The 22,063-nt window shown below is 40.3% G+C and overlaps 1 protein-coding gene across 3 annotated transcripts in view; it reads right to left on the reverse strand.

The window, feature by feature from the left end:
• The window catches only part of hlcs (holocarboxylase synthetase), a 101,021-nt gene that overhangs the window by 65,848 nt on the left and 13,110 nt on the right, over positions 1-22,063 (reverse strand). For all 3 annotated transcript variants that reach the window (XM_033032443.1, XM_033032444.1, XM_033032446.1), the window contains 2 exons: positions 19,968-20,150; positions 9,549-9,820 (listed from right to left, as the gene is read on the reverse strand). In XM_033032443.1, coding sequence (XP_032888334.1) covers positions 9,549-9,820; positions 19,968-20,150 — 455 coding nt within the window. The remainder of the gene's footprint in view (positions 1-9,548; positions 9,821-19,967; positions 20,151-22,063) is intronic.

Consider the following 22,063-nt stretch of genomic DNA (forward strand, 5'->3'; position numbering starts at 1 on the left):
CTGTCCTGAAGTCATTTTTACCCCCAATATTTTCAGTATTTTGCTGTCTTCCTCTCAGCTGGGACTTTTCCGAAATGCAAAGTCCAACTATATATTTAAGCAATATTATTCTATTAAATGTGATCTTGAGAGTACCTAATGTACTGTGGTATTCATAACACAACAATGGTAAAAAGATCTTTGTTTTGATTGCACCCATCAACATGCATACATTATTATATTACAGTTAATATGTACAGAGGGCACATTTTTGTTCCAATGCTCCCCATTCCCAATTACTTTTACATTGAAGTGATCGAAATCCAAGTGAAGTTTAAATGGCATTAGAAAAATAAAACCTCCGGAATGGATGATATTCATTACGTGGTTGGTTGGAGTCAGTATCAGCACAATTACTATATTAAACTTTGAATCTTCAGATGTCCTGGTTCAAGCCATACTTATACAGCTGAGTGAGTATAATTGTATGGATGAGAAATTGTGTTCAACCAATTGATGACTTCTTTGACAAAGTAACTAGCATGTTAGAAAACAAGGAAGCCAATGGATGTAGCAAATTTTGTAATACATTCTCCTCCTCCACTCCCTCCCTCCCTCTCCTTTTCCCTACCCTCAGTCACTCCCTCCCTCACCTCTCCCCTATCGCACTCCCCCACTAAACACAATGTTTAAATAACAATGTTTCTCCTCCCCTCCCCCATTCCCTTCCTATTCTTACAACAATGTAACACATCTCTCATTGCACTGGGTGGAACATTGTTGATTGGCAGCTTATGTAAATGAGATCCCATTGTGATGTCATTGTCAGGTGGAGAACTGTCCATGGCAGCTTATGTAAATGAGATCCCATTGCAATGTCACAGCTGCAAACTGCCAGAATCTGCCAGCAACTGCCACAGCACTTGTTCTCAAAATGGGGTTTTGTAAAGTTTTAAATGTCAATAACGTGAAATATAACTTGACACAAACCACCACAGCGCAAAAATTTTAGCACTATCGTGTACCATTTTGGCGTAGTTCCGGGATCACGTACGGATAGACAGATAGATAGATAAGAAGGGTGGTAGTATGTCACAAAAATCTTAAATAAAATTATAGTTTTTTTTAAGATACATGGAAAAATGTAGACAAATCCTATATCCTATATCCTACATTGAGGGGTTCTATAATCAAAATACTTCACGGCCATTTTATTGCTGTGCTTAGATTTTAAAAATCACTCCAGGCAATAAAGTGGCTCTCCTGATGGGTACTCAAGGCAATAAAGTGGCTCAAACTTCTCTTCTCAACCAATTATAAACCCTCTTAATCCTGATTTTCCAGATTTAACATTACATACTTTGTGCTTAGCCATCTTGAGAAAGAAACACAGCTGGAATAAGATATGTTCATAATTTCAGGTTGATCATACAAGAAGCTACACAAGGTAGGAGCAGAAATAGGTCACCAGGCCACACAAGCCTGCCATGTCATTCAATATATCTGATTGGATCTCTGCTGGCCTCGTATACTCTTCTGTGTGGGTTCCCCATATTCTTCAATCTTTCACATATTTATCTACCTCCACGTTAAGGATATCTAGTGATGTGGCCTCCACCACACTCAGAAAAGAGAGAATTCCAGAGATTCGCCAGTCTCTCAGAGAAGACATTTCTACACACCTCAGTTTTAAACCCGGCTCTTATGTTGTAGTTATGCCCCTCTGTGACTCTCCCACTAGTGAAAACAACTCAACAACTACCATGTCAAGCCCCCTTAGGATCTTATACATTTAAATAAGGTCACCCCTCATTCTTCTACATTCCAAGGAATACAAACCTAAACTGTCGACCAGTATCTGCAGGACGTCTGAAGAAGGGTTTCGGCCCGAAACGTCGCCTATTTCCTTCGCTCCATAGATGCTGCTGCACCCGCTGAGTTCCTCCAGCAATTTTGTGTACCGACCAGTATCTGCAGTTCCTTGTTTATACTCAATGGTTGGCATGGACCTGATGCACCAAAGTGCCTATTCCCATTAACATGGTGCATCTCCTTTGGGCTGCCTGCAATGCTGCTTTTTCTTTGTTTTCATGCAAGGGAGACAAAAGTATACACTGTGGTGCAGAGGACTCTGCAACATCTTAAACTCTACCCTCTTCACAATAAAGGCTAACATGCCATTTGCCTGCTCAATTTGTTGGGCCTTTCTGCTAACATTCTGTGTGGAATATTCTGTTATGGAATCACAAGGCCTTATCACAACATGCCGTTCTACCTATTTTCATATTCTTTCTTATTTCTTATTTGTTTTCCCTGAGCTATTTAAATATATATATTTTAGGTCAGTCAGAATCATGCAGCATGGGAATAGGCATTTTGGTGCATCAGGTCCATGCCAATCATTAAGTAGAAACAAGGAACTGCAGATGCCGGTTTACAAATAAAAAGACACAACGTGCTATGGTAAGTCAGTGAATCAGGACGTGGATAGGTGTCATATCTATACTAATCCCATTTCCCAGCACCATACTCTTCTGTACCATGGTGTTTCAGCTGCTCATGCAAATACTCAGAATCCCACTAACATCAGCGTTCTGTTCAGACTCTCAACTATCTTAAATGTTAATGTACAAGATACTCAATTTTAAAGCAAAAATAAGGCGTGTCTTCTGCCATATTCTTCTTTAATTTGTCTGATATTTCTAATCTGTTCTTCAACATATTTTTAACTTTAGCACCTTCACTCACTTTGTCCCTTCTGAGTCACTAATACGTCCAGATTACTTTAGTGACAAACAATTTGAACCTAATGCCTTTTGCTTTTGCCTTCATGAGAAAGGCATTGGTTTCCAGTTTCATTCAATATCCAAAAGGAACAAATCTTGCTACAAAAAAATACACGATACAGCTCAGAGGAGCAATTTTGCGCTCCTGTATACTAAACAAAATGGAAAATAATAAGCTTATGCAATGTTGGCAATGCACTGATCTATGTGGCTTCTAGAGCGACTATGCCTTGATTTTAAAATGTTCTTTCCTTTTTTTAAATGCTGTAACCACTCTCTGTAATCTTCTCCAGTGCTATCAGCTCTTCTTCAAATTTAGCTTTTAATTTATTCAGTCCATCAATGGAAGCCAATCCCAAGGTCTTAAACTCAGGCATTCCTTCAGTAATCCTCTCTAACTCTTTTCTTCCTCCAATGTGCTCTTTAAAATCTTCTCCTCTGACCCAACATTTGCTCATCTTTCCAAATTTGTCAACACTTAGCCGGGCATAAATTTCTCTTGTGAAGTGTTTTAAGGGCATTTCTGATGCGAAATACATATGTCATTGAAATACTATTGCTGTTTTGCAGATTATTATATTTGTACTTTTTTCATGGTAAAAGCTAGCAAAGTAAATCGAAGTGGTGAAATACACAGTGGGAAAAAAACAGAAAATGGTAGAAACTCACAAAGGTGAGGCAGCACTGTGGATAGATGAAGAGAGTTAGCATTTCAGGTCTGGAGACTCATCATCAAGTCTCCAAACTAAATTTTGATGTTTCCCTATCCTAGTACTTCACTCGGGGACTCTGTATTAAAATATGTGAGGATTGTTAAAGTGCAATATTTACATTAGATAGTACCTAATATCATCAGTATGTGCGTAGGCATGCCCATTGGACAGTATAAAAATATTTCACTGCATAACAATCTCACCTTTATTTCCCCAACTTCATTTTGTTTTCTTTCTAGGATTTTGTACTGATCCAAGTATTCTAATTTATTCTTTCTGTTAATTCCCTGATTGTTTATCCAGATGTAACATGATTCACTGAGTTCACGTTGATCTGAGATGTCCTACACTGCACCCCATACCATATCAGACTCCTGATAACCAAAAGTTGCTATGCAGAAGCCAACAAAAAGTCTGCAGGCAGCTGTAAGCATAATAAACAGTGATTCACCACTGGCCACAGGTGGTGAATGAACATGTTCAGTCCTCATGGGCCAAAAAATGCCAGTCTTACCAGCAACTCCTACATCCCATGCATGCTTTTTTTAAATAAGTCATTTAGATTTCACGCACCCAAGACTTAAGTAACTGGAATTCTGGTAGTTTCTATCAACATTCATTGACAGCTTTAAAATAGGAAAATTATCCCCGTGTAATTTTGTTAAGCTCAGCCTTAGGTATACAATCTTCTATTGGTGTTTAGACACTGGGTTTTGCAGGATGGTATTCAAGTAGTCAAATACATAACATGTTTAGCCTATACTTTAAGTCTGTATTTCATCCCCCTTTTGGTTTCCATTTCATGATCAAGCATATCCTCCATGTTAGGTCACAAGGCAGTCCATTTAATTTTGAATGCTACATTCAAATTAGTTTTCCCCTATGTTAAGTGGCAATTTATTTCAAAAACCCTGAATAGCTGTTTAAGCAAGCACAGCCTATATTACTGTGCCCCTAAACCTGTATCCAATTTCAGATTCTGTGCAAAAGAAAATTTCTACATGAACAAGATTTTTTTTAATGCTTCGAAACGTTACACCTTTGCCATTTACATTTTACTTTTCCCAATGGGAATTTAATCTCCTTTGGCCACATTCTAGTTTATGAGACAAAACCAAAAACTATTGTAGAAACAAAGAACTGCAGATACTGGTTTACAAAAAAAAGACACAAGTGCTGGAGTAACTTAGTGGATCAGGAAGCATCCCTGGAGAACATTGCTAGGTGACATTTCAGTTTGGGGCCCTTCATCTTGAATCTAATTGAATCAGTCTGAAGAAGGGTCCCGACCCAAAACGTCACCTATCCATGTTCTCCAGGGAAGCTGCCTGGCCTGCTGAATTATTCCAGCATTTTGTGTCTTTTATTTTCCAGAAACTATAGCATTCTGTAAAACGTTGCAAGTAAAAATGTCATTGTTTTGTTCCGGGACGTGACAATAAAATACTCTTGACTATTGACTCCCTGTCCAATAGTTTTGTTGAAATTTTGAGCAGTCATTTATGGTCCCATCATGTCTTTGGAATTAGCATTACCTCGGGAGTTCTTACGGAATCCATTTGTGTAAATTCCTTGCCAATTTAACTGAAGACTTGCACTTTAGCTTAGTTTAGATACAACACGGGAACAAGCCCTTCGGCCCACCGAGCCCGCGCCGACCAGTGACCACCCCATACACTAGCACTCTCCTACACACTGGGGACAATTTACAATCTTTACCGAAGCCAATTAACTTACAAACCTGCACATCTTTCAATGTGGAGGGAAACCGGAAGTCCTGGAGAAGACCCACGCGGTCACGGGGAGAATGTACAAACTCCATACAGTCAGCACCCGTAGTCAGGTTCGAACTCAGGTCTCTGGCACTGTAAGGCAACAACTCTACCGCTGCACCACTGTGCTGCCCATGTTTAACTCATTAATGTTAAACTCGTTTGCCAGTAAGCAAAATGCACAGCTACATCCTGTGCAATCTGTCACATGCCAGTTGGCATCTTTCTCAGACTGTCAAAGCGCTACACCTCTTCTAACGATAGTTTTTGCAATTCGAGAAACCTACTTGCAGGTTATGAGCTAATGAATATTAAAAATCTTCTACTGGTGCTTAGACAATACGTTATTGCAGGAAGACAATCAAGAGGATCATCGGGTAGAGCCAGCAATGGTTGCCTCACCAACAGTCTGTCTGTCCTTTCCGTCTTTGTGTTTAAATAGTATGTGTTAATTGTATGTTTTTAGTGTTCTTTACCTTGTTTTATGTGGGGAGGTGGGGATAATCTTCTAATCTCTTACGTCGACAGAGATGCGATTTTTTTCCGTATCGTATCTCCGTCTGTACTGCGGCCTAACATCGAGGAGTTGGCGGCCTTTGCTGGAGACCGATTTTGAGAGCTCCACCGTGGGGAGCCTGCGGGAATTTAACATCGCGGAGCCCGCGATCCCTTTGCCAGGGGTCGACCTCGGAGCTCCAACCTCGGAGCTTGCGGACTTTAATATCACGGAGCCCACGGTCTCTGGTCTGCGACTTCGGGAACTCCAAGCCACGGGAGTTTCGACCGCCCCGACGCGGGAGTTTAATTGGCCCGGCGCGGGAGTTTCGATCGCCACGGCGGAGGTGTTTCGATTGCCCCGACCGTGGGAGAATAAAGATGAAGACGATTGGACACTTTTGCCTTCCATCAGTGAGGAATGAGGGGATGTGTATGTTAACTTTTATGTAGTTGTGTGTCTTGTTGCTTTTTTTTCGTATGGCTGTATGGTGATTCGCATATCACTGTACCTTAAATGATACATGGGACAATAAAAGATCTTTGAAACTTTTGAAAGTGGTCTAGGATTAAGCACCCTATCCTCTATGACATTAAATCTAAATAATTATAAACAATTATAAACAAACTTGTTAATCTGTTTAAATCCATTAACATTTCAATACCAATGCACACCAAACAATCTGTTCAAAAGCTACAGTGACGTATAAATTACTCAAGGAGCAAAGCAGAACGCCAGGCAAACAGCTGTAGCACAAATGAATGAATGCCCACCACAAAATATTCCAACTCAAGTAATAGATTTCAATGTGAAAGGTGGCATGTGAATGATGGCATCGTTCTTGGTTTCTTCTTTCCAGATAGGGAGAAGTTCCATCCCAATATTCACTCTCAAATCTTACATGTTAAGATCAGTAAGTTTTGCTTTGCTGGGGAAAATAAACACAATAAAATACAATCCCTAAACAACAGGTATAGAAATAATTCTTGACTTTTTTTAATCAGATACCGACCTCCGTGTTGTAGGTATCTGATTACATGATTACCAAAATTCAGCCCAAGGCAGTGCTGACTGGAAGCACGGATTAATTTTACCATTGATGTCAACTTTCAATAAGAGGAAGCTTCTGGAGGATGGAAACCAATCCACGTTTCCAGGGTCTCAATGTGGACCTTGATTGTTAGTGTTGTACAAAGCTTTTGTTGAGTGGGCCTTACATTTAGGGACCATTAACTCACATGTTTCTGTCAATGTATCAAAAATGACTTGGAGCTTAGTATCTAAACATGCATTCTGAGCATTGTATACATACTGAGGTTGAGGTGATCTTGGTTCTCATAAGTTCATAAGTTCTAGGAGCAGAATGAGGCCATGTGGCCCATCAAGTCTACTCCGCCATTCATGATCTGCCTTTACGTATCAACCCCATTCTCCTGCCTTCTCCCCATAACACATGACGCCCTTACTATCAAGAATCTGTCAATCTCTGCCTTAAAAATATATTTTTTTGTTGAGATTCTGATGTGAAGGCAAAGTAGGTTGAACTGTTTCTTGTCTGCCCCATAAATTAGCCCACTCCAGTGGCAGAAAAAACAGAAAGTGGTGGAAACACTCAAAAGGCCAGGTTGTATCGATGGAACAATAATCTAGTTGGAGGCAATGTGCTGTGTAGCAGCAACAAAGTTTGGGGAAAATATGGGGATGATAATGCAACCTTGCTCGAAACTAGCCTGCATTAAGATTAGGCTTCTTGTGCACTTGCTAATTAAGATCACAGCTTCCATGCTGTCATATAGCAAATGTAAGATGGAAGCAATTCTCTGCAGGCAGCCAATTATGAGAAAAATACTACTACGAGTTACGATTATGATTTTTGTGAGTCAGAAGAAGGCCCAATTACCTGCATTTCCATTGGAGATCATGTCTATTATGCCCAGGGTGGAGTGAATCCACTCTGCGATTGAGCTACAATTCCTCAGTCAACTGGAAGGCAATGGTGAATGATTTTCCCTGTGGCAAACACCCCTGAAAACCCACTGTAGTTATCACAATTAGATTTGTCCCCATTCTTGATGGCCTTGATTAAAAGGTCTCGGAGATTCCCTCAAACATCCTTTTCTCCAACAGATATGTCAGATTGTTCATCTCAGCATGGAGGGGGAGCTTTCTGGAGCGCTAGTAAGGGTGTTGTGGGCTGAAGGGACCGGTTTCCAGTGGGCTAATATGGACATTGTGGGCCGAATGGATCATTAGGCTGGCGGCTCAGTCACTCAAGCCTGTTGTGCTGGCAGCTCACTCACTCACGGCTGGTGGGCTGGCAGTTGACACACGGCTATTCCTTGAAATTCCATTTCAAGCAGGGTGCAAGGCCACCAATTTCAAGTGCAGTTTCATACCACTTCAAGCAGGGTGCAAGGTCACCAAATTCAAGTGCAGTTTCATACCACTTCAAGCAGGGTGCAAGGCAACCAAATTCAAGTGCAGTTTCATACCATTTCAAGCAGGGTGCAAAGCCACATAAGGCAGCTAGTCGTGACCTCTCCCTCCCCATCTTGCAGAGACAGAGCCACACCCACACTTCCGGGTTTTATAGTCCCTCCCTCCAGAAGGGACGTGGCCTTCATGGCATGATTGACAGGGGAGAGAACCTCAACATTTTTTAAACACTAATAACTTTTATTTTTCATCGATAGGAAAATCCTTGGCACCCGAGGAGCGGTGGGGGACTCTGAGTAAGATGGCCAAAAATCACAGCCGCACGTTGTAGCGTTTTTTCTAAAATCAATATAAAGTGCAAACCGGAAGTGGTCAAGATTAGACTTTTAATTATATAGAAGGCAAGGCAACTTTAATTAGGCAAGGCAACTTTAATTAGGCACGGCAACTTTAATTAGGCAAGGCAACTTTAATTAGGCAACACAGCTTTCGCATTTCCAAACCAAAGTCAACACAGCTTTAGCATTTCCAAACCAAAGGCAACACAGCTTTAGCATTTCCAAACTATATTTTCAAACCACATTAAGGGCACTGACAGGTCAGTAAAACCACTCACAATTTAATAGACATGTGTTCTGTGTTATTCACACCTCAGACTGAGAGACGTGACCCTCTTGCTCCCCCCATCTTGCGGAGACTGACTGAGGCACTCAACACTTCCGGGTTTTATAGGCCTTCCGGAAGTGGTGTAGCCTTCAGGAGAGAGAATCTCAACATTTTTTAAACACTAATAACTCTTTTATTTTTAATCGATGGGAAAAATCCTCTTGTCCTGCTCAGCGGAGGGGGACTGAGTAAAATGGCCAAAAATTACTGCCGTAAGTGGCAGCGTTTTTTCTAAAATCAATATACAGAACAACAGGAAGTGGTCAAGATCAGACTTTTAGCAATATAGATAGATATCTTGATATTTGGGATAATGTTATATGGAGATGCCATTGAATTGCAATTTACATTCGGAAGTAGACAGATTCCTGGAATGGAAATTTTTAAAACAGCAGCAAAAATCTTAGAATGCCATGAAAAAATGCAATTCACATTCCATCACTTTTTAACAGTGGTCATATCTATAGTAAAAGCAAATACATGTTCCAAATCATCCATCACAGTTGCATTAATCACTTTTAGTGCCCAAAGACATTAATTATGCTATTGATGTATAAACAGTATGTGAGGTAGAAATGAAACAGAAAGAACTGGTCAGCTGGAAAAGTGCTTCTTCACAATAAACGCTCACTTTTATTAAAGCATGACTTTAATCTCTTAAAGCAGACTTAAAGCAGACTCATATCAGATGTCACCTTACCCATCAAATACGTCCATCGTAGTTGGGATCACTTCACTGAAGAAAATTAATTGACCCAACAGTTGTGTTTGAAGATTTTCACAGTAGATTTTCACGTCAAAATATTCCGATGAAAATTTATGTGAATCCACAATGAGTGGCAAGGAGCTGGGTGTGGCCTCCAATCCAGGTTGATGCTTTGTTACAACTTTCAAAGATATCTTTGGCAATTTAAGCACACCTTCTTCATCCAGTTGTGGCCGCAGCCATCTAAGGAAAGTACGCTGAGTCTCCTGAAAACATAAAAAAATTGAAGTTTCAATAAAATTATAATTCAGTGAACGGTTCAGATCAGCTAATTTTAATCTGTAAGTAAATTAGTATACATGGAAGTGACTTCATATGAAAACAATCTAACCTAATCTGAAATCATTAGCAATGCAATATATACACCTATCATTTGCCAAACTTTTTTGTGCCCCCACCTCTCTTCCAGCTTTCTCCTCCATACTACAATCAGCCCGAAGAAGAGTCCAAACACGAAACATCACCTGTCCATTATTCACCATAGATGCTGCCTGACCCACTGAGTTACTCCTGGACATTGTACCTTTTTTTGTAAACCAGCATCTGCAGTTCCTCGTGTCCACAATATATTACACTGTTGGATTTCTGCTGAGGTCTACCTTTCTGACATTTATTGCCAACAGAATTACAAATCATTCACTGCTTTTGTTTTTATTAATGTCTCATGTTAACAGAATCCGTCCAATATGCCCACATTATTTTTAAAACAAGATTTGCAACGGTGGCCTATTTCAGGATATGGCATAGTTGGATGCAGGATGAAGCTTTCCACTTAGGCTCAAAAACATGTTATCCCAAATGAACGGGAACATTCTCGAATGTATTAGAGTGAAAGTTTCTATTTCCCAGGCCAGCCATCCTTCATACTTCTGGGCAAGGCTGATAATTTATGTCGTATCAAGACAATTTTCCATTGTTGGACCATATTAAATTAACAGTAGTTTGAAACCGAATACAACTTGATCTAGAAACTAAAAGCTGGCAAACTGACAAGAATTTAATCCTATCAACCTGAGGTAAATTTGAATGTGCCCTAAAAGCAGAAGACAAATAAAATCCACTAGAGTTTCTTCTCCCCGCCAATATTTTTTGAATATGTTAATATAATTGCCAATCCAGGCAAATAGATCTATGTAAAAATTAAATCAGCTATGTAGTCCATATAAATCATATGGATATTTTTATTGATAGTGGCAGTGAGGATTGGCATAGTGAGCTGAGGAGAAAATACCTGAACAGCTTTGGCACTTGCTCTCATGACTTCAGGGGGGAAAATAAAAAAACCATGTTGCAATAATTTAACCTGCCTGTAATTTATAAGGCAAACCTGCACTGTGTACCAGAGTTACAGGCCAAGTTCACACTGCAGATATAGTAAATTTCCGAACCAGGAGGAACACTAAGCAGACTATTTTTACAGCTACTGCAGTTACAATGAATGATCTGGAAGCAATCTTACAAGCAGCCTGCACTCATCAGCAAAATGTTTATTGTGACAAAGTGGCCAAGCTCAAAGGTTAAATGTCACCTTCAAACTACTGACATACCTAAAAAGGAATGAATACAAGTTTTTACATGTGAAAACAGTACGTTTTTGTATTCTGGAGATCCATATAAAAATGTTAGGAATACCAAACAATTTGATTATAATACTCACTGGATCTGTATATTTATAAAGCCTCCATTTCTTCACAAAAATCCAAATCCAAACCGCCCAAAGGCATATTAACTAAAGATTTTTAACAATGCTTTCAATTCTGGAACCGCTGTGATTCTTAAACTACATAAGGTTGAACAGCATCCAATCTAGTACAAATAACTACTTTTAAGTGTAATGTTAAATAAGACTAACAGCAATAACTCTCTTCCCCTTTACCAATTACTATAATTATTATCACAATTAAACACTTATAGAACAAAGTGAACGCATCAATTCAAGCACCACAACTATTACAAATATCTTATACAAATGTTGAAATGTTTGTTTTGCCCAGACCTCATTGAAGCATACACATACACAAAATAAAAGGAACCGAGAAAATTGTTCCAGGTAATTTGTAAGCTGTAAAGTGGGGGAGGGCGTGTTTAAATACGAAGGGACATAAATTATAAATTTGGGTGGCAGGAGTGAAAAGCAAAGTCAGGCAGAACATTTCCATCTGAAGAATTTACCAAAGAAATCAAGTAATGTTACAAAGAAACAAACAGTAAAATGGTAACACGAGTCAAAAGCAAATAGATTGCGGGGTATGATGGCAGATAAGTGGAGTTGATCCAAATATAATAAGTGGAGCTGCTGAAACCAATGATAATTCATTAATAGACTACATTGTTCCAAATAATGCTTTACTAAAACAAAACATGGTACACAGATTAAGGAATCCAAAAAAAGTCTTAAAGGGTATTTATTTATTTATTTATTAGTTATTTATGAGGCTACTTATACAAATGTCAGACTGCAGCAGAGCATTTCCCAAGTAAATGGTGGTGATGACGATAACACTGACAGACAAAAGGAGAATGATTGTTTTGCCCATAATCACCCTCCTCCAAAATAGCTGAAAGAAAATGCACTTCTTTTTATATTATCAAATAGCACTTCTGTTTAACTATAATGGTGTTTGTTCCCTCAGTTCACTGCTCATAATTACACTACTCTTCTTTTGTCACGAAAGGTGGGGCTGCTTTAGGAAGCTGTCAAGTTGCTCTTTGGTCGATCCATCTTAACATGGTGCAGAACACTAAGGACATCCTCCTTTCCACTACTATAGCATCTGTCAAATGTATTCAAGTAACCGATGTCGGAAAAAGAAAATGCTGGAAACACTCAGCTGGTAAGGCAGAATATGCAGAGAACACAACCAAATTTAGTACCTAAAAAAGGCTGTAATAACTCAGCGGGTCAGGTAGCATCTCCAGAGAGTATGGATAGGTGACCTTTCGGGTCGTGACCCAAAGCTTCACCTATCCATGTTCTCCACAGTTGCTGCCTGACCCACTGAGTTACTCCAGCACTTTGTGCTTTTTTTTGTAAACCTGCATTTGAGAAAAATACTACTACGAGTTACGATTATGATTTTTGTGAGTCAGAAGAAGGCCCAATTACCTGCATTTCCATTGGAGATCATGTCTATTATGCCCAGGGTGGAGTGAATCCACTCTGCGATTGAGCTACAATTCCTCAGTCAACTGGAAGGCAATGGTGAATGATTTTCCCTGTGGCAAACACCCCTGAAAACCCACTGTAGTTATCACAATTAGATTTGTCCCCATTCTTGATGGCCTTGATTAAAAGGTCTCGGAGATTCCCTCAAACATCCTTTTCTCCAACAGATATGTCAGATTGTTCATCTCAGCATGGAGGGGGAGCTTTCTGGAGCGCTAGTAAGGGTGTTGTGGTCTGAAGGGACCGGTTTCCAGTGGGCTAATATGGACATTGTGGGCAGAATGAATCTCCTCGTTTCTAATTTAGCACCTGTAATAAATGGGAAGAGCAGAAATGTTAACCATTCCCTTTCTCCATTGGTATGGTCTGACCTACAGAGAGTTTTCAGCTTTATCCAGCTATTTTGTGATTTCCATAACCTGTAACATTTTGTTTTAGTTTGATAATAAAGTTGATACTATTTAATAAAATGCTTCAAGGTGGATCAGAAGTAGTTACAAATAGCAAATGGCAGGGCTGCATAAATTTACAGAAAGGTGGCAGCAGACGGTAAACTTAAAATTGCACACTGAAAATTGACCACGTTGGCCTTCGAAAAGCAGTTAATCACGAAAGTTCAGCAGCATCTTTAGTGTTATACTAGACCAAGTGCAGACCCATTGGGTCTGTTCCCCCAATGTGCGGTTGCGGGGGGGGGGGGGGGGGGGGGCAGGGCAGGAGGGGGGAGGGGGGGGGCGGCATGTGGCATCACACACACTAACAACCACCCCGCACACACGCTAACTACCCCCCTTGATATTATATTAATATTATTAATTTGCTCCTTTTACCCCATAACCGCCCTATCCACTGGCGCATAGCCCCCAACTTGCAGGCGCGTCTAGAGAGGGGGGTGGGGGGCAGAGAGAGAATGGGGAGAGACAGAGAGAGAGGGGCAGAGACAGAAGGGCTCATAGATATATGATATGATATGATGTAATATAAATCCGCATTATGCGACAAGAAACGTTTTCCACTCTCATCAACTGTTGAAATAGTTTTATGGAGGAATAATTAACGTTCTGGAGGTGTGCCGATGTTGATACTCTGCCCTATGAATCAGAATAGTATGGTTTCAGTGACAACTTCAGAGCACAATATCCAAGCTGGCAATTTAAGGGAGTGTTATACTCTTTCAGATGTGCTCTTAAAACAAAGCCATACCTGACGTCGTGGTATCCCCTCAATATTTTACAAACATCAGCTGAGTAGTTGTTTTTTGGCATGTCAAACATCTGTCCCTCAATCATCGTCGTTAAAACAGGTTACCTAGTCTTTAAAGGTACACAAAATTGCTGGGGAAACTCAGCGGGTGCAGCAGCATCTATGGAGCGAAAGAAATAGGCGACGTTTCGGGCCGAAACCCTTCTTCAGACTGAAGAAGGGTTTCGGCCCGAAACGTCGCCTATTTCCTTCGCTCCATAGATGCTGCTGCACCCGCTGAGTTTCCCCAGCAATTTTGTGTACCTTCGATATTCCAGCATCTGCAGTTCCCTTTTGAATACCTGGTCTTTATCTCATTGCTGATTTGTGACTTTCCTGCCACATTTCTTACCAAATAACACTGCCTGAATTTCAAGATTACTTTGCTGATATTCAATCACTTTCGGAATAATCTGAGATTGTAAATAGGTATACATATAATTTATATGTTCTTCCTTCTGGTTTGAATGTGCTATCCCATTCTCAAACAAATGTCCCACAATTTCACACGCTGCAGATTAATTCACCTTCTTGGATTTTCAATGATTAAATATAGCAATTTACTATGTTTACCATGATTACTACGTTTTCAATTCCTAGACGCCCAGTGCCTCATCTTTACCATGGACATCCAGTCCCTTTACATAGAAACATAGAAATTAGGTGCAGGAGTAGGCCATTCGGCCCTTCGAGCCTGCACCGCCATTCAATATGATCATGGCTGATCATCCAACTCAGTATCCCGTACCTGCCTTCTCTCCATACCCTCTGATCCCCTTAGCCACAAGGGCCACATCTAACTCCCTCTTAAATATAGCCAATGAACTGGCCTCGACTACCCTCTGTGGCAGGGAGTTCCAGAGATTCACCACTCTGTGTGAAAAAAGTTCTTCTCATCTCGGTTTTAAAGGATTTCCCCCTTATCCTTAAGCTGTGACCCCTTGTCCTGGACTTCCCCAACATCGGGAGCAATCTTCCTGCATCTAGCCTGTCCAACCCCTTAAGAATTTTGTAAGTTTCTATAAGATCCCCTCTCAATCTCCTAAATTCTAGAGAGTATAAACCAAGTCTATCCAGTCTTTCTTCATAAGACAGTCCTGACATCCCAGGAATCAGTCTGGTGAACCTTCTCTGCACTCCCTCTATGGCAATAATGTCCTTCCTCAGATTTGGAGACCAAAACTGTACGCAATACTCCAGGTGTGGTCTCACCAAGACCCTGTACAACTGCAGTAGAACCTCCCTGCTCCTATACTCAAATCCTTTTGCTATGAAAGCTAACATACCATTCGCTTTCTTCACTGCCTGCTGCACCTGCATGCCTACTTTCAATGACTGGTGTATCATGACACCCAGGTCTCGCTGCATCTCCCCTTTTCCTAGTCGGCCACCATTTAGATAATAGTCTGCTTTCCTGTTTTTGCCACCAAAATGGATAACCTCACATTTATCCACATTATACTGCATCTGCCAAACATTTGCCCACTCACCCAGCCTATCCAAGTCACCTTGCAGTCTCCTAGCATCCTCCTCACAGCTAACACTGCCCCCCAGCTTAGTGTCATCCGCAAACTTGGAGATATTGCCTTCAATTCCCTCATCCAGATCATTAATATATATTGTAAATAGCTGGGGTCCCAGCACTGAGCCTTGCGGCACCCCACTAGTCACTGCCTGCCATTGTGAAAAGGACCCGTTTACTCCTATTCTTTGCTTCCTGTTTGCCAACCAGTTCTCTATCCACATCAATACTGAACCCCCAATGCCGTGTGCTTTAAGTTTGTAAACTAATCTCTTATGTGGGACCTTGTCGAAAGCCTTCTGGAAGTCCAGATACACCACATCCACTGGTTCTCCCCTATCCACGCTACTAGTTACATCCTCGAAAAATTCTATAAGATTCGTCAGACATGATTTACCTTTTGTAAATCCATGCTGACTTTGTCCAATGATTTCACCACTTTCCAAATGTGCTGCTATCCCATCTTTAATAACTGACTCTAGCAGTTTCCCCACTACCGATGTTAGACTAACTGGTCTGTAATTCCCCGTTTTCTCTCTCCCTCCCTTCTTAAAAAGTGGGGTTACGTTTGCTACCCGCCAATCCTCAGGAACTACTCCAGAATCTAAAGAGTTTTGAAAGATTATTACTAATGCATCCACTATTTCTGGAGCTACTTCCTTAAGTACTCTGGGATGCAGCCTATCTGGCCCTGGGGATTTACCGGCCTTTAATCCATTTAATTTACCCAACACCACTTCCCGGCTAACCTGGATTTCACTCAATTCCTCCAACTCCTTTGACCCGCGGTCCCCTGCTATTTCCGGCAGATTATTTATGTCTTCCTTAGTGAAGACGGAACCAAAGTAGTTATTCAATTGGTCCGCCATATCCTTGTTCCCCATGATCAACTCACCTGTTTCTGACTGCAAGGGACCTACATTTGTTTTAACTAATCTCTTTCTTTTCACATATCTATAAAAACTTTTGCAGTCAGTTTTTACGTTCCCTGCCAGTTTTCTTTCATAATCTATTTTTCCTTTCCTAATTAAGCCCTTTGTCCTCCTCTGCTGGTCTCTGAATTTCTCCCAGTCCTCCGGTATGCTGCTTTTTCTGGCTAATTTGTACGCATCATCCTTCGCTTTGATACTATCCCTGATTTCCCTTGTTATCCACGGATGCACTACCTTCCCTGATTTCTTCTTTTGCCAAACTGGGATGAACAATTTTTGTAGTTCATCCATGCAGTCTTTAAATGTCTTCCATTGCATATCCATCCCCCACCAGGGTGGTCTCAGGGCTCAAAAAGAAAGAAGGGTCCCGACCCGAAACGTGACCTATCTATGTTCTCCATAGATGCTGCCTGACCCACTGAGTTATTCCAGCACTTTGTGCCTTATTTTGTAAACCAGCATCTGCTGTTCTTTGTGTCTCCATCGTGACTTACTAGTTGCCTTAAAAGGCAAGTCACCATGACAAAGGAAAGTAGCAACTTGTGAACAATTAGGTGCTTAGATCAAACTTAATGACAGCTCATCCCACACTTAGGTTCCATTCTCCCTTCCTGTAGTTAGTCTGTGCTTATGTCTAGAGTGGGGACTCAACTGATACTGAACATCTGGCATCTTGTTGGAGTAGATGTAGGGGTGAAAGCATTCGGAAAATTCTTGATTCCACTCCTTTTATTTCTCAATCCAAGAAATCAGATACTTAACTTAATCTACATTGCAATATAATTTTAACAGCAAACCAAATCCCTCTGTAGAAGCATCTATTGAATCTAGGTGACAATGACCTGTTGGAATATCTTAGAAGTCCTTATGAAACAAATAATGACTTTGTCTGCCGGTTTCTGAAACCATCATAGGAATTAGAAAGGGTAGTCTGAACACACTGTGTTTAAAAAAAAACAAGCAAATGGTGAATAAGACAAAAGAGCAAAATATCAGTATTTTAATACAAAGACTAAAGATTTCACCTTTATGTAATGTTGATTCCTATCAATATATTGTCATCAATATATAGAATTCAAAACAACTTCGCTCAAAAGATTAATTATTAGCCCTGTTTATCCCCAATCATATTGCTTTGAACAAATGGAAAGATTTCTATTCAGACATTTTCTCAGCCTAGATCAAAACTTGTTACTCGTTTCAATTCAAATTAGTATTCATATTTAATATCTAAATTAATGCACAGAACTCAAGGGCGGCACAGTGGCAGAGTTGCTGCCTTACAGTGCTTACAGCGTCTGAGACCCGGGTTTGATCTCGACCATGGGTGTTGTCTGTACATAGTTTGAACGTTCTCCCCGTGATCACGTGGGTTTTCTCTGAGATTTTCGGTTTCCTCCCGTACTCCAAAGACTTACAGTTTTGTAAGTAGCCACATGAAGTTTAGTAGGTTAATTGGTTTGGTGTGAAATTGTCCCTAGTGTGTGTAGGGTGGCATTAATGTGCGGGGATTGCTGGTCGATGCGGACTCAGTGGGCCGAAGAGCCTGTTTCTGCACTGTATCTCTAAACGAAACTAAACAAAAACTAAACTACAGTTGCAGTAGGAATTGCTGTTGCTATCACATTTAGCTTTTTTTTGCTAACATGGTAAACTGATGATAGTTATATATTAAATAAATAAAATTGATCTGCCAGAAGTTCAGAGTTGTCTGATTTTGTACACATCATGGTTCTATATACACTAACAATCGCACACTTTCAGGTATCAGACATGACATTTTTAGCCATACAGTGCCTCCTTGTGGAGTACAAAATATCAAACTATCGCAATCAAAAAACAATAGCAACCTGATTTATTTTTAATTGCTTATCAAAATTCAGACAAATTAAAAATGAATGGGACTTCAAATGTTGAAATGTCAAATGGCAAATTTAGGGGGCACTTTGTTTAACTGCGAGTGATTCTTAAATTAAATACATTCCAAACAAATTATAAGGGAAACATATGTTTGTATCAATTCTTTCTTGAATTGCCCTGCTATCATTGATTATAACGTTATTGAAGGTTGATCACAGCTTAATTTTTTTAATGTAACGAATGAAAGTACTTCATAACAGCATAGGCTAGCAAATGCATTTAAATACTCCTTTAAAGGTCAGATTTCTTACACAGGAGCTGAGAAAATTAGGGAGTAGGCTGGAAGAATCAAGGTAAATAAAGCCAGACTGTTTTCAATGGATAATGTGACATTATCAAGAAGACAGTGTATACGTTTTAAAAATAAGATTAAAATTAAAAAAAATAGATGTGGAGAATGATCAAAACAAAATTCTAGGCCATACTTACTTTCTGAAAGAGACCTAAATAGGAATTATAAAGGGTAGTCTGAACAGACTATGATAAAAAGCATGAGAACCAACGGGAGATGTAAATAAAATATGTGAAATCAGAATTAGCAAGATTGGCCATTTTTTGTGTTGTTCCCTTTCTATTCCTTTTGAGCACAAAGCAGAGATTTAGCAAATAATGTCAGCAAGGTTGCTCCTTTCAATCTAAGATGCTCATTCCAAATTAAATGATAATTCTACGGCATGAGATTGGGGTTGAGAGGGAAAGATAGATCAGCCATGATTGAATGGCGGAGTGGACTTGGTGGGCAGAATGGCCTAATTCTGCTCCTATGAACTTAAATTAGAGCAGTGACGAACATGGATTTGCCCCGGATACCCTTAAGTAAAGAATAGGGAGAAACTGAAGGAAGGATCATAATCAGCTGGGGAAATATACAGAGTGTATGCATCCCATCACTGTGGGAAGAGTGAAAATAGAGGGAATACAATGCAGTCTCGCTGATTAATTAAAAAGTTGTTATTTTGCAAGTAAATGGAAATTAATTTAGAGTTATAAAATGAAAGGCTACCTTTGGGGGGGATAAAGAGCATTGACAATCCAATATATTTCCTAAGCAGTAAGATTGATTGAAATATGAAGGATTGCTTAAAACAATAAAGTTTAACTTCCTTGACAAATGATTGTGACACTTTGTACTACAGTACATAAAATCCACTGTACATGTGATAGTACAATTGCATATTAGTCCTGGAATATAGCATGGATTATGCATTGTTCTAACAATTAACTCAGATTAAAAATGATAGTGATACAATACAATACAATTAATTTATTGTCATTTGAACCTCAAAAGAAGTTCAAACAAAAATGAGAGAGAATAAGTATTCACACCCTAGATTTTCACCATGTGCCAAAATTAATCTACCCTTGTTAACTAACTGCATAAAATTCCACCCTAAAATTTCTATAAGAGTAGAGATTCAGCAACTCTGAATAGAAAATGGCCAAAGTTTACTCCACAAGCTTAAATCAAAAAGTTCAAACCAAAAGACCTTGATACAATTATCTGTGAAGTATTTATACCTGTCCTCTCCAGAAGTCAAGAGCCCTTTGATCCACTTAAATTATATATTTACCTCTGCCTTGGCCAACAGATGCACTGGGGTCAATGGTGGTATTTCAGAAAGTCCACAACTAAGTTGTAAATGTTTCAGGATTTCTGTCAGTACTTCATATCGTAGTGCATTGCTCTGTTTAAGTGCCGTGAAATCCTCTTGCACTTGGATCTCAGTTGAATCAGGAGGGATTTCAAGATGAACCTATGTGTGCATTACACGAAAAAGAATCAGTTTATTCAGTAAATAAAAAAATCAGAAATCTCTACGTAGCATCATATATTGTGTATCGGATTTGCTCAGGGAGGATATCTAATCATGATCAAACTTGTTCCAATACCACCACTAATTCCCCTTTACTCTGATCTCCTCTTACTACACATTACCTGCAGCCAGTGACACACAACCTGCTCCTCATTCATTGATAGTCACAGTCATTGAGTCATAGAGTTATAGAGCATGGAAACAGGAGGTTCAATACGTGGATATGTGACGTTTCGGGTCAGGACCCTTCTTGAGGCTCGATACATGATGTTTCGGGTCTGAAGAAGGGTCCCGACCCGAAACCTCACCTATCCATGTTCTCCATGGATGTTGGCTGACCAGCTGAGTTACTCCAGCATTTAGTGTCTTTTTTATAACTTAACATCTTCTCTTCTGAAGATGGAACATCTACCATATAACCATATAACAATTACAGCACGGAAACAGGCCATCTCGGCCCTTCTAGTCCGTGCCGAACACGTATTCTCCCCTAGTCCCATCTACCTGCACTCAGACCATAACCCTCCATTCCTTTCCCGTCCATATAACTATCCAATTTATTTTTAAATGATAACATCGAACCTGCCTCCACCACCTTCACTGGAAGCTCATTCCACACAGCTACCACTCTCTGAGTAAAGAGGTTCCCCCTCATGTTACCCCTAAACTTCTGTCCCTTAATTCTCAAGTCATGTCCTCTTGTTTGAATCTACCCTACTCTCAGTGGGAAAAGCTTATCCACGTCAACTCTGTCCATCCCTCTCATCATTTTAAAGACCTCTATCAAGTCCCCCCTTAACCTTCTGCGCTCCAAAGAATAAAGACCTAACTTGTTCAACCTTTCTCTGTAACTTAGTTGCTGAAACCCAGGCAACATTCTAGTAAATCTCCTCTGTACTCTCTCTATTTTGTTGACATCCTTCCTATAATTGGGCGGCCAATTATATACATCTGACACTGTAATATTCTGTATTGGGCCGCAATATGAGCCAAAATTGTTGACTTATGCCTGGAGCTCATATGTATGTTGTGGAAATTGAAACTTTGGCCCACCGGGTGGTGCCGGCAATGGCTGCGTCGCCAACAGTCTGCCTGTCCTTTCTTATGTTTTGTTATTTTAAGTACGTGTTAAAGAGTATGTTTAGTGTTCCTGGGTTTGTTTTATGGGGAGGGGGACTGGGGGAAACTTTTTTCAATCCCTTACCTCGACGGAGATGCATTTTTTTTCCGTATCGTATTTCCGTCCCCACTGCGGCCTTTCCTGGAGTCAACCGCGGGCACGGGCATATCATCGTGGAGCTTGCGATCCCTCTGCCGGGGATCGACTGTAGAGCCTGTGGACTTTAACATTGCGGAGCCCGTAGTCCCTGGTTCGAGACCAATTCTGGAACTCCAAGCCGCGGAGAGTTTCAACCGTCCCGATCTGGGAGTTTCGATCACCCCGACGTGAGGGCTTCGGATCGCCGGCTGAGGGAGCTTTGATCGCCCTGACTGCGGTTGGTCCGACAGCGGGAGAATAAAGAGGGAGACGATTGGACTTTATTACCTTCCATCACAGTGAGGAATGTGGGATGCCTCTGTGGTGGATGTTTACGTTAACTTTTATTTTACATGGCTGTGTGTCTTGTTGCTTTTCACTTAGTATGGCTGTATGGTAACTCAAATTTCACTGTACATTAATTAGTACATGTGGCAATAAACTGATCTTGAAACCTTGAAACCATTTCCATGTTGACCTTTTTGCCCATCTAAACTAATCCTGTTTGCCCACATTAGGTCCGAAACCTTCTCTACATTGTCTATTCAAGTGCTGTCTATTCAAGGGTCCCATCACCAATCTCTTAAAATAGTGA

This window comes from Amblyraja radiata, chromosome 14 (assembly GCF_010909765.2).
Source record: "Amblyraja radiata isolate CabotCenter1 chromosome 14, sAmbRad1.1.pri, whole genome shotgun sequence".
In the NCBI taxonomy this organism is placed as follows: domain Eukaryota; kingdom Metazoa; phylum Chordata; class Chondrichthyes; order Rajiformes; family Rajidae; genus Amblyraja; species Amblyraja radiata.